This window comes from Pygocentrus nattereri, chromosome 17 (assembly GCF_015220715.1).
Source record: "Pygocentrus nattereri isolate fPygNat1 chromosome 17, fPygNat1.pri, whole genome shotgun sequence".
NCBI classification, from domain to species: Eukaryota; Metazoa; Chordata; class Actinopteri; order Characiformes; family Serrasalmidae; genus Pygocentrus; species Pygocentrus nattereri.
The window spans coordinates 34,629,673-34,643,811 of NC_051227.1; the positions used below are offsets into that span (position 1 = coordinate 34,629,673).

Below are 14,139 nucleotides of genomic sequence, written 5' to 3' on the forward strand. Positions count from 1 at the left end.
TTTGGTTAGCATTCTTTTTTACTACACACCTTTCAAGTTCTTATCGTCCATGGTTTTTCTTAGCCCTCTGTTTTTTTTTATTTTTATTTTTTATTTATTTTTTTATTCCCGGGCCAACATTCCTTGGCCACACCACCCCAATATAACAATAACACTTAACAATGGACAAACTGGACATACAGGACAGACAAATGCAAACACTTAACAAAACAATAAACAAAGCAGTAATGCCCCTTTCCCTTATTTAAATTTTTTTATATGTAATCATAACGTGGGTAGTTATCAAATCCTATGTAGGGGTTTTAACCTTTTTCCTGATGAGTTTGGAGAGAGCAGTCAACTCTCAATATATTGTAAAAATTGTGACCAGGTTTCCTCGATTGATTTTGTGTTATTTTTGAAATTTGCTGTAAGTCTTTCCAAGTTGCAGTGATTCGTGAGGAGGTTAAGCCAAAGCTTTACTGAAGTTTTGGTTCTGTCCTTCCAGTTCAGCAGTATAACTTTTTTGGCAATGGTAAGTGATATGAATATAAAGGATTTGAGGTGAATGGGTGATGAAAGTGAAGAAAGGTCATTAAGTAGCGCTACAATGGGACATAAAGGGATGACAAGTCTCAAAATCTCGGATAGCCTGTCCGTGACCTCTGACCAAAACTGCTGGATCGGATGACAATTCCAGAAAGCATGATAGTATTTGTCTGTTAAAGCTGGACGATGCTGGCATTTATCACTGAGGCTGTAATATATGTTCTGTGAAGGGTTTTATATTGAATTAGCTGGAGTTTTGAATTGCTGGACATAGAGAAGATGTCACTGTATATATTTTGCCAGTTGACATTGCATTTTTCTCTTATATCTGGGGTCCATTTTTCAGTTGGGAGTGAGATAGTGTTGTCCTTTGAGGCTATAAGCTCATATATTTGTGATAACATTTTCTGAGGTTTAAGGGAGTGTAGTTTTAAGTAGAGAGGGGGAGTGTGACTGCAGAAATTTCCACTATTAACTGTTTTCCTTAGAACATCTTTGAGTTGTATATACTGAAAGTGACAATTATCTGGTATATTGTATTTTTCTTTGATGTCATCAAAGGTCATAGGCAAGCTATCAGAGAACAACTGTCCCAGGCCGGTCATTCCTCTCTGTTTCCAGGGTGAGAATATAAAAGTTTGTTATTTATTAAAAACATGGGATTATTCCATAGAGGAGCATGACCGGAGGGAGAGTGGCTGTAGTTAAGAATTCCACCATGCATTCAGGGTGGTGCTTATTCTACTGCATTTATAAAATTTAGTTTTTTTTGTAGTTTTGTCTATGAATGGAATACTATTAATGTCCAGTTCTTGAATTAAACTTTCCTCAGTGTCTTGCCAGGGTTGGTTTGAGCCACTTGTCCAATGTCTAATGTAAAGCAATTGATGTGATAGAAAGTAGTAGTAGCAATTTGGGGCTCCAAGTCCTCTAAGATGTTTAGGTTTCTGGAGGGTAGCTAACTTAATTCAAGGCTTTTGGTGCTTCCAATAGAACTTAGTAACTACATTGTCAAGAGAGGAGAACCAGCCTGATGGTGGGGTCATAGAAAACAGATATTCATTTTCACTGCTGCTATTCATATTAAAGTTAATGGTAGTTCATTCCACCTTTTTAGATTTTCCTATTTCTTGAATTAAAGATATGTAGTTACGTTTATACAAATCGTTTGTTAGAAGAGATATGAATACCAAGATATTTAGTAGACTGTGTGATATGTTAAGATGATATATCATAGACCTTGTCATCCCAGTTGAATTTACTTCAAGGCAGAAACTCAGATTTGGACCAATGAATGGAATAGCCAGACACCCTGCTATACTTAAGTAATCAGATCATGAACTGACAGAAGAGACAGTGAAGGGTTAGTAATATAATGTAAAACATCATCTGCATATAGACTGATTTTATGGAGGTATGACTTTGACTGTACACCTGAGATTTTATCGTCTGATAGAGGCAGCCAAAGGTTCAATAAAAAGACAAAACAATAAAGGTGATAAAGCACATCCTTGTCGACATTCTCTTTGTAGCTGAAAGGGTCTGGATATATGTCTATTTGTTGAGACTGAGGCAGAAGGTGGAGAAGGGAGGCACTTCTCAGGAATGATTCAATGTCTTTCGTTGAGGCTTTCTTATCAGAAGTATAGAGATTAGAGTAAAAAGACCTAAATACATCATTGATAGCATGGGGGTCCTGAATGATCCTACCAGAGGGATCTGAGATTGCTGTTATTATTGATTTCTCTGTTTCTTGTTTTAATTGATGTGCTAAAGATTTTCCAGTTTTATTTCCAAATTCAAATTGCGGTTGTCTAAGTTTAAGCACAGCCTGTTCGGTCTTCTTTTGTAGTATATTATTGAGTTCGTATTTATTTTTTATTAGTTCTTTAATGATCTGATCAGCAGGTGTCTGAGAGGCCAGAAGGTCCAATCTGTTCACCTCATCCTGCAGCTTTTGTTCTTTTGCTAGATCTTCCTTCCTATGCAATTATTTTTCTTCTAATCACAACTTTTACTGTTTCCCAAAGTGTGCAAGTTGTAATGTCAGGATGTTTATTAGTTTCAATAAAGGCTTTATCATTGAGTTAATTAATGTTAAAGTGCCATCTGGGTGGAGGGAGGGATTGATAGTCTGCTAGAAAGGTGATACTAAATGGGGCACGATCAGATATCATATACTATTATTATCGGAATGAATTATTCTATGTGCGATAGAATTTTTAGACAAAAAGTAGTCTATGTGGGAATATGACTTGCGGAAAAGGGAGTAATATGAATATTCTTTACTACTGGGATTCTGCAATCTCCAGATACCCACCAGTCCATAATCGGACATGTACTGTTTAAGCAAAGTTGTTGAATTATTATTTATGTCACATTGTGCTGAAATGGAACGATCTATGCGTGGGTTCAGAACTGTATTGAAGTCACCACCAATTATAAAAGCTGAGTCAGAGAATTTAGACGTTTCTGAGACGAGTGAATGAAAGAAAGCAGGAGATTCTGAGTTTGGTCCATAAATATTTACTAAAGTTAAGGTGTCTTTCCCAATAGTGCCATTAATAATAACGTAATGGCCCTCTGGGTCAGTCAGTATATAGCTACTTATGAATGATATGTCCTTCCTGATTAAGATGGAAGTACCACATTTTTTTAAATTACATACTGAGTGATAAGTCTGGCCAATCCATTTGGCAGTTAATGTAGGAGACTCTGACTCTGTAAGGTGGGTTTCTTGAATAAAACATGATTCTAAACTATTGAGACGGTTTAACACTTTTGTTCTTTTGGCAGGGGAGCTGATTCCGCTTATATTCCATGAGATTATTTTCAGGGATAATACCATGATTGTCGAGTAGCCATATAACATTGAACTGGCATAATACATATAGATGGGGTGGTTATATTTACAACAAGCAACAGAGACAGGACAGACAAGTACAGAGACTCCATTCAGAAACAGACATAAAAAACATGGCATGGATATGTATGTGTGTGCGTGTGTGCACACACTTGTTTTTATATACTGGTTATAGACCTAACTGCGCACTAAACGCGTGGGGACCACTTGCGCGGTGGGGACCCTCCCCCAACATTACAGAAAGCACATGGTCATTTTGAGCAATATGGCTGCTGTGTGTTCACCTGACATTTGGGGTTCCCACCGCTACCACCCCTTCCCCAACATTAAAGAATGTGCATGGTCATATTGCAATTAGGGCAATAAGAGTAATAAACCCCTATCTGGATGTGCTGTAGAGAAATGGTGATATTGGATATGATATGATGAAGAGTATAATGTTTCAGTATTTATCTGGAAACACAGCATGCTGGGTATTTAAATAGTAACCTTTAATCACAATGTTTCTACAGTATAATCTGAACAAGACTGTACCCAGATACACTATACTGCCAAAAGTATTCAGTATCCAAAACACTGAATTCAGGTGTTCCAATCACTTCCATGGCCACAGGTGTATAAAGCCCAGCCCCTAGGCCTGCAGCCTGCTTCTACAAACATTAGTGAAAGAATGGGTCGCTCTCAGGAGCTCAATGAAGTCCAGTCATGAAATTTCCTCAATACTAAATTAGATTAGATTAGATTCAACTTTATTGTCATTGTGCAGAGTACAAGTACAGGGCCAATGAAATGTAGTTAGCATCTAACCAGAAGTGCAATATATAACATTATTTACATAAAGTGCGGTGGTAACAGTGACCAGTGCATAAATATAACTGTTATATACATGTGTGTATAAGTGAAATGTGAAATATGTAATATAAAATATGAGACATACAATATAAAATATACAGTGTTATATATGCAGTGTTATATGTATCTATCTATCTGTGTATTATGTTTATATACAGGAATGTACATACTGAATATATAGTATATAATATACATATATACATAACACATACATAGTGAGATATGCAGTAATATGAATGTAGGTTATTATATACACATGCGTATACAAATATAGACAAATATAGACTTAAATATTCCACAGTCAACTGTCAGTGGGATTATAACAAAGTGGAAGCAATTGGGAACGACAGCAACTCAGTCACAAAGTGGTAGGTAATGTAAAATGACAGAGCGGGGTCAGTGGATGCTGAGGCGCATAGTGCGCAGAGGTCGCCAACTTTCTGCAGAGTCAATCACTACAGACCTCCAAACTTCACGTGGCCTTCAGATTAGCTCAAGAACAGCGTAGACAGCTTCATGGAATGCGTTTCCATGGCCAAGCAGCTGCATCCAAGCCTTACATCACCAAACACAACGCAAAGTGTGGAATGCAGTGGTGTAAAGTGGACTCTAGAGCAGTGGAGACGTGTTCTCTGGAGTGACCAATCACGCTTCTCTGTCTGGCAATCCGATGGATGAGTCTGGGTTTGTCAGTTGTCAGAAGAACGGTACTTGTCTGACTGCATTGTGCCAAGTGTAAAGTTTGGTGGAGGGAGGATCATGGTGTGGGGTTGTTTTTCAGTAGTTGGGCTCAGCCCCTTACTTCCATTGAAAGAAACTCTTAATGCTTCAGCAAACCAAGTGATTTTGGACAATTTCACGCTCCCAACTTTGTGGGAACAGTTTGGGGATGGCCCCTTCCTGTTCCAACATGTGCACAAAGCAAGGTCCATAAAGACATGGATGAGCAAGTTTGGTGTGGAAGAACTTGACTGGCCTACACAGAGTCCTGATCTAAACCCGACAGAACACCTTTGGGATGAATTAAAGGGGAGACTGCGAGCCAGGCCTTCTTGTCCAACATCAGTGTCTGACCTCACAAATGCACTTCTGGAAGAATGGTCAGAAATTCCCATAAACACACACCTAATCCTTGTGGAAAGCCTTCCCAGAAGAGTTGAAGCTGTTATAACTGCAATGGGTGGGCCGACATCATATTATTCCCATTCCCATGCAAAATGAATGATTTTCTTTAGGTTCTTCGAAGTCAAAAAGAAGAAAATGGTCCTCTGAAGAGATCAAGGCAGTGGAAGACATTCAAGGATTGGATATTCTCTGGCAGAGGTTTGGGGAAATAGGAATGCATGGAACGTATAAGTGCAGCTCCAGCAGCACTTAAATCCAGAAACTGGGAAGCAGTTAAGTTTTATGTGAAGAATCGCATAACTGTGTATCAAAGAGTGTGAAAAAAGGAAGTAAACAATTAGTCTTGTGTGTGTTTGGTCAGCGTGACCTACTGTTTTATTTATCAGTTTGGTTTTTTGGACCATAGAGGCTTCACCTAATCTGTTAAAAAGAAAAAACTGGTACCTTTCTATCTTATCTGTCTATCTGTGCATTTAACTATCTATCTTTGTCTTTCTGTCTTTGTCTTTCTGACTATTTGTCTGTCTATCTGTCTGTCTATCCATCTATCCCTATTGATCTCATTGTCTCACACACCCCATCTATGTGGATCACTTCATTTTCTTTTCATTGTAGCATCTTCCCTCCCTTCATTCTGTTATTCCATCTCTTTACTATATTTCTTCATCATTTTATCCAATCTGCTCCCTTTCTTTTTCTATAACTCTTTTGTCCTATCTCCATGCTTTATCATTTCCTTATTCTTTTTCCTAACTCCAAGAAAGTTTATGACCAGTTTTCCACCCAAGAGACTTTGTATAAGTAAAAGTTTACCTAATCTGTGTATATAAAAAAAACCTGACTTTAAAAGGAAGATGCAGATTAAAAACAATATATTTGGAGTAAAAAATTGACCTTTTTTTTCCTAATACTGTACTGACCTACAAATTCAAACAAGTCAAATTTATTTATGTAGTGCTTTTACAACTGTTTGTCACAAAACAACTTCAGAACACCTAATGAGCAAGCTAAGGGTAAGAAAAAAATCTTGACATCTGGAGAACAGGTGAGCAAGAGAATACTGATGACTGTTGATACGGTCTGGAGTACATGTGAATTATGTTTAATATTTCCTTAGAAATTGAGAGGAAAAAAACATTTAAAAACCATATTTAAGATTTGGTCCCCATCGTTAACCTTCCATACATACATATGATGTCATATTTTCATATGCAATTTTTTTACATCACCGGTCCCCACAAGGATATCTGACCTAACAGGGTCCCCATCTGTATGTAGAATGTCAGGTCTGGCTTATGTTGCTAATTCTTGTTTTTTGAAGTGATGTGCATTGCAGTGGGATCTTACTCAACTCAGATCAGCTTCTGCCTTGTCTGTAGACACTTTAGAAAGGGTGGTCCCCACCCAGCTGCATCTAGCCATGTGTCCCCACCAGGTAGCAAAGACACGTGTGTGTGTGTGGGTTTAAATGGGCTATAAGCTTGGGTTAACGTGATATACTGACGAGAGAGAGGGGGAAAATAAAGGGGGAAAGAAAGATGGAACAAACGCATAGAGGTGCATTTCATATAAGGTGGTTGCTGGATCGAATCAGTTTATCCTCCTCCTTTTCCATGATCCTTCTTCTTTCAGAAAAGGCACGGTGTGATCTGTGAGTCTCTGAAAAGCTGACCACTGATGTATAACTTTGTCTACAACTAGTGAGACGCGTTTGCTAGAGAGTCTGTTCTTTCATAAGAGGATATAACACCTTGCGTCGCTCATTTATCTCCTGAGGAAACTGGTCATCGATACCGAAAGTTGTTCCTTTTAGTTCTCTTCCTTTGCTTTTTACAAGCTCTTTCTGTTTATAGTGTTCGAATTTAGCGATTATTGGTCTGGGTCGATTTTGTGAGCGGGCTCCGAGACGGCGTACATGGTGGAAGGAGATGTTTTTCACGGTTTCAGGTGGCAGTTTCAATTTCATAAAGTCTTTAATGAATAATTCTGGGTTATCCATTTCGTTTTCATGTATTCCGGAAAAGATGAGATTGTCTTGCATGTTTCTAGCCTGAATGTCAAGGAGTTTCTTTCATTTCTTTGTTTTCTTTTTTGACTAGCTCGACTTGTGAGGTAAGTAACGCCCCAGAGTTTGAGTTATTTCATTGGAGGTTGTTTATCTGTTCTTGAGAATATTCTAAACTGGTTCGTAGGTCTTTCATGTCCTGATGCAGTATTCCTACTATATCCAATACTATATCCATATATTGGGCTGTAGCAAATGTCTTACTATCTAGCAGCAGGACGACACCACGTTGGATTCACCTCTACGTTCACCCTTCAGTCGCCCTCTGCTTGTTATATCAAATTATAAGCTTGTTTCTTCCCTTAACTCTATAACATTCCAAACGTGCGTATTCAAACAATTTTATACTGTAGTGTTGTCAAGTTAGACTAAAGCGCTTTTCTGCAAAGGTGACTTCATTTATTTTATTCCCATTCTATTGTTTATTTTCACTCTCCATGTATCAGGTTGTGTTAGTTATTTTTCCTTTCAGAGTTTTGCTACTAATCATTGGCTGTTTACAAGCAAACAATTTGGCTAATTCTATTGAATTCAATCTCATTCTAGATTAAGACTACGTGTTCATAGACACACTATTTAACGACCTGATGAAAATCTCTGTTTACATGCACACTACAAGTAATGAGATCCAAAATTACATGCTTGCCTAGAGTGCCACTATGTAGAAGTTTCCACAACAACCATCACATTGTTTTTAGGAGGTGCACTTATGTTTTTAATTGCCTTAAAATGAAGGCAGACTCAGTACATTTATCCTTCATATGAACTTATTAAAGAAGGTGCAAGAGGAAGACATGCTGAGACAGTTTGGGTCAACCCACTGTTGTTCATTTGCTCATATACTTATCTGAACAACTCGTTACTGTAAGCATTAATAGTTAGCAGGATGGCTATAATTAAAATTTTTTTAAATTAAGTCTTTTAAAGTTTGAAGCATAAACTTTGTCTCCTCTGTGGCCCAGTTTCTGTATTTTGCCATGCTGAATGTTATAAACCGCCATTATGACACAATGTCATTGGATACAGGTATTTACATGGCTAATATTCTTCTATTTTATGGATTATTTCCAGAATTACTCACCTCATTCAGTTGATACAGACTGTATTTGAAATAGCTTCAATCAGAGTAGTCTAATCTGACTTAGGTGTAAAAAAGTACATATTCTATTCCAATTTAGCTATCAGTCGCATTAACAGATTAGCAGGCTGCATGTAAACAGGGCTATTGTTTCTGTTGTTCCTGGTTGGAGGCATCTTCAAATTCTGTAAAAATACAGAAGTACAGTAATCACTTTCACAAACCTTTGTTGTATGCCATTACGTTTTTTCTACATTATTAAGTACTTCAGTTGGTATCAATGTCAGGTTTCTGACCTCTGAGAACATGGCTGATTTCTGCAGAGACCCTTTCAGCATCCTCCAGGCTGAAGCACATGGGGGGTTTGAATTTGATGACACTGTTCCATGGTCCATCAGTGCTCAAACATATGTGCTTCATTTTTAGCCTGATGAAGCAAAGTGACAACACAGTCTTTAAGATCACTGTGAATCCTGAGTAAGCATGAATAAACACCCAACTTGGCTCAGCATTCTTGGTGTTTCTCACCTTCCAACGAGCAGTGCTGCCTCCTCAGTTGCAGGTGTTAAAGTCACTCTATCTTTAACCAGTTCAAGCCCCACAAAGAGCCCGACGCCACTGCAGAGACGACAGAGCCAAATATTCAGCAATAAAGTATAAATTACACAAGATAAAGTCTAAGTGCTTTCAGATGAGCTTTGAGGAGTTCAATATTTACGCATTATGACTAAACAAGGTGACCAGGCTTTTTGTATTAAGCAGGTCCCACATTTCAGGTTTTTATTTATTTACTTAAGTAACATAATAAGTAACATAACTTAAGTTATAACACATTCTCCACCAAGCAGAACGTGCACTTTGATCATTGATGTGCACATGCAATATGTGTGTCATTCTGACTATATCAGACCAGTCCTGTAGGCGATGACATTTTATTGTACTGTGCTATATTGTCACAATATGCTTTTCTGAGCACATTGTGCATATAATTACTACTTAAACAACACTGATTAACTGCATGTATCATTAATAAGAGATCATAAATACATCGTTTTTGATTATATTTGTGTAAATGTGGCACTATTAGTGCATTCCGATTAGTCCAATCCAATTCATCACAACTCACAATACATATCACAAAACAGGATATTGTGATCTGTATTGTAAAACACAAATACCATGGTGTTATACAGTACTGTAGAGTGTGTAAAATGTAGAGACCACCCTTTGTTTATATCAGTTCTAGTCAAAACAACTGTTAGTTATGAGTTGCTCTTTTTTTTCCAGACAGGATTAAGACAGGTGGAAAATAACAGTAAATTACACAGAAGCCTCAACAACTAAACATAATACCAATTTTTTGCCTTATTACAAATTCCACTCTTTTCAAGGGACTTGCTTTCAGTTGTTTAAAGAAATCTGCAGGGATGTTTTACCACACCCCCACAGTTCAGTTTTAGAAGGTGGTTGCATTTTCTGCTCCTTATGATTCAATTCATCTGTGATGTTCAGGTCTGGCCTCTAGGGTGGTCAGTCTACTGTTCTGAGAAGACCAGCAGCTTTATTTGATGTGTAAATGTTTTTTTTTTTCCCTTTATGTTTAATTTCTTTTCTGAGTAAGGGCTTCTTGACAGCTACACATCCTTTCAGATTATTAGTGATTATTACTTCTCTCAGTAGAAGGATTGACAGATACACATGAATTTTTTTTAAGGAACAGCGCAACTTGATCTTGTCCTCTCAGTTCAGGTGGTCTACCAGCTCTTGTATTATTGTTACGAGATCCATTTTCTTTAATATATTTCTTTATCTTCTGATCATTTTCTGGACTCCTCAGTTTTTCCACTTATTTTTTGACTTTGCCCTTCATTTTGCGAGTGGATTAACTTTTATCTAATCACCTCAGAAGTATCTCCTGAAAAATGAATAACTTGTACTTCATGGCTGTTTTGGCTGGAAATTTAACAAACAAAAGGTGGTCAATGATGTCAATTGTACTGTTTTTGACATATTGTTTGTAATATGGGTAACGGGAGATTATTAGCTAGCTAAAATCTAGCCCATCACATTCCCCTATTTCTGACAGGACTGTAAGTGGGGCTGCCATGTTAAACAGCTATGGTTAAGTTGGCATTTTTAAGTAATGGAGGAAGAAAAATGTAGCCCATTTTGTGATCTTGCAAAAATAACTCATATCCTGGCAATGTTTTCACACCTGCTAGGCTTTCTTAAGGGCTTTTCTATTTCTTACCGTACATCTCCAATGATCGGGTGTTTGGCCTGGAGCTGTTTAAGGAGCTCCTTCAGGTGATTGCCAACACGAACAGCATTCCCTCTCAGGTCTTCCTTTTCCATCACATCTAAGACCGCCAGGCCAATCGCACATGACACAGGGTTCCCACCAAACTACAGTAAAAACAGGTTCAAATCTATACCATACAAAGCAAATTACTCATGAGCAGAGGACCTCTAATGAAAATGCCCCTGGGCAATTTGTAAATGAAACAATAGCTCACAGTGTTAAAGTACTCTACTCCATTGGCAGTGAAGGCTCCAGCTATCTCCTCTGTGGTGACCACACATGACAGAGGATGCCCGTTACCCATGGGCTTGCCCATTGTCACAATGTCTGGACAGAAATCTTCACCCTGGAGCTGAAAGGCCCAGAAGTGGCTTCCCACACGACCAAAGCCGGTCTGAACTTCATCAGCTACAAACACTCCCCCAGCAGCTCGAACATACCTGCAGGAAAAACACACATTCATCAGGCAATCGAGTAATAACCAAACTCACTGTATACAGATTGGCATGTAAAACCACTCAATCCCTCTCTTGACTTTCCAAGTACAGTCAAGTGAATCAGAGGACAAACAGAGCAAATACTGCATGTTAAACAGGTCATAATAAGCAGGGATTAGAATTTGAATCTGCATTTTTAAATGAATACGACCAGAACATCATAATGAGAAAACATTTAAATTGTTATGAAAAGTTTAGCATTCAGTGTGTGCAGCTAGTAGTAGCGGTAGCAGCATTCACTCATTCAACTGATTGTGATTTATCTGTTTTGATACTACTACTTATCCTACAGAATAATAACTCTGAGTTGCACAAATTTGCTATTGTAAATCTGTCAAACCAATGCTGCACTAGAGAATACGGAATAACAAGAAATAATAACATTAAAATCTCATTAAATGTGAGATGCAAGGTCAGCTGCTTGTGTTGTGATATCCACATACTCAGTTGAAAACATTTAAAAACCGCAAGACAGGTGCATTTCAAGCTATTCATGCCTTTACTGTACACCTGGTAAATACATTAAATGAGCTAAGGTGAACTACCACATCCATCCCTAATTAAGTATTTATGAAAAATGAATCAGTCTGAGGTTGGCCCACGGCTTTTTGACAAGACCAGTCTTATTTTTAACATACTTTGGCGTGCTACTGCACCTACTCTGCAACTTTTGGAAAGTAACCAGAAGGCAAGATGACTTGCCCACCAACGCTGGGTAAGGACTCCACAAAGAAAGATGAAATCTATGAAAAAAAAAGGAGGTAAAAAATAAAAATGACAAGAATGGAACAATATGCGACGTCAGACAAATCATCTCTCCCGTTTCTTTACATTCTCAAGAAATGAATCTCGTGCCAACACAAAACAGCGTACCTTGCGTCCTTTCCTTTGCGCTTCATCGATAAGATCCTTCACAGTGTCCGCATAGGCCTGGCCTGGATTAGGGTGGTCTCGTCTGTAAAGGCCTCTGTATGTATCAGGAAGGGGAGCCTGCATAAACACAAAGCAGCGCTTCTATGTGGACAAGAGTAATTCTGAGATGCTGATAATGTCTGTAGATCTCAGGTTCCTTACACACCACGTGAACCCACTCTTTTTGGCCCTCCAACTTCCGGAACTTGTAAGGACTTATGTCGATAAGACTGGTAAGATGCCCATGATACGCACTTGAAAAGAGGAGAAGGGAAACATTGGCTCAATCAAGCAAATGCTGCAGGTAAATGAGAAGATCATGTATCAAGAGTTGGATCCCTTACTGGTCTAGAACAATCACATCCTCATTTCGAGTATACTGACGGGCCAGTCGCAGGGCAAGATCATTGGCTTCAGACCTACAGGAGGAGAAATGTGCACAAGACACCCAGCTGATTATTCAAACCTGTACATGTAAAAACAGATCACAATGCTTTAAATCGAACAGGGCTACTTACCCTGAGTTTACAAAGTAGAAGATACAGAGCTTCTTGGGCAGTGTGGCTGCAAGCCTTTCAGCATAATGCACTATATTATCATGGAGAAATCTGGCGTTTGCATTAAGAAGCTCCATCTGAGCAGAAGCAGCCTGGGTGACAAGAGGATGGCAGTGGCCCACTGCAACACACAGGATAAGAGTCCTACTTCATAACAAGCTGCAGCAGAAAGGAAGGGGAGATTACGGCACTACATTGACCTACCGTGGTGAACATTGCTAATGCAGTCCAAATACTGCGTCCCATTCTCGTCGTACAAATACTGGCCTCGAGCTCTCACGATTTTAACCGGGTCTTGCGGGAAAAAGAGCCTGCATGACTGCCTACAACACGAAAACAGAGATTCAGATTCACTACCACGTTGCTCAGGGAAACAAGCGCAAAAGAACGTACCCAATCAGCCTTTCTCGCATTTTCAAAGTGCGCTCCTTCTGAAACATTTCCTGAGACATGACGGCGTCTTCTTTAAGTATCTGTCTTGACACTAACTCACTTTTATACTCATCACCTGAAGCTCACACCCTCTTAGTGATTTCTGATTCGTAGACGAATCGATTCGTTTGAACCGGTGTTCTAATGGTTCGTCCTACCGAGCATGCGCACATCATTACTATCGCGTAGAGTAGCACATGCCACGTTCACGTCGGAAATATCGTGTTTACGAGATGGATGCACATAAACGGGACCATCGTGTTTGCTCATAATCTCGTACGTACTTGTGGGAAACTCGAATTTTTCAATGAGTTTCTGAGTTGGGGGCGTGTCAACTGGTTGGTCAGTGTAGTGGGGAACACCTCTGCCTTCTACACTGTAGACTGGGGTTCAATCCCCACTTGGGTAAGCTCCCTACAGTATACCAATAAGAGTCCTTGGGCAAGACTCCTAACACCACCTTCGCCTACCTGTGTAAAATGATCAAACTGTAAGTCGCTCTGGATAAGAGTGTCTGCCAAATACCATAAATGTCAACCGGCCGTATTTCGGTTATTCATCAACGCTAACGCTGCAGACTGAAACCATCCACACATGGGAATACAGATGTAATCCATATACACAGACTCTCTTTAATAACAGAAAAATAATAGTAAACCAAGAACATTTACACATATTTCCAACCAAAACCACTTGACATCAAGTCGTACGACCTCCGAAGTCCTAAGTAAGAACATCTGAGGAGAACCTGAAGGGAGCTTTGGACCCCACGTGTCAAACACAAGGCCCGGAGGCCAAATCGGGCCCTTAGCATAATCCTATGTGGCTCGTTTTCATTTTCTATTAAAATGTGCCTGTTTTACAATGCGCTGCACTACAATGCATGCGCTGCAGCGTAATGTGCGTAATGTAAAGTAGCCTATTTTAA

At 39.0% G+C, this 14,139-nt stretch overlaps 1 protein-coding gene across 2 annotated transcripts; it reads right to left on the reverse strand.

Moving 5' to 3' along the window:
- Nucleotides 1-8,121: 8,121 nt before the first annotated feature.
- On the reverse strand, nt 8,122-13,330 carry phykpl (5-phosphohydroxy-L-lysine phospho-lyase). 2 transcript variants are annotated; one of them, XM_037546352.1, is made up of 12 exons: nt 13,173-13,330; nt 12,984-13,102; nt 12,741-12,900; nt 12,567-12,641; nt 12,389-12,476; nt 12,184-12,300; nt 12,013-12,053; nt 11,028-11,253; nt 10,763-10,917; nt 9,040-9,129; nt 8,808-8,938; nt 8,122-8,696 (listed from the first exon to the last, which is right to left on the reverse strand). In XM_037546352.1, the coding sequence occupies exons 1-12, from the start codon at nt 13,229-13,231 to the stop codon at nt 8,656-8,658; spliced, it is 1,302 nt and encodes a 433-aa protein (XP_037402249.1). In that variant the 5' UTR covers nt 13,232-13,330; the 3' UTR covers nt 8,122-8,655. The 2 variants fall into 2 exon arrangements, with proteins under 2 accessions (XP_037402249.1, XP_017574144.1); XM_017718655.2 differs by having other exon boundaries at nt 11,971-12,053.
- Between the last annotated feature and the right edge of the window lie 809 nt (nt 13,331-14,139).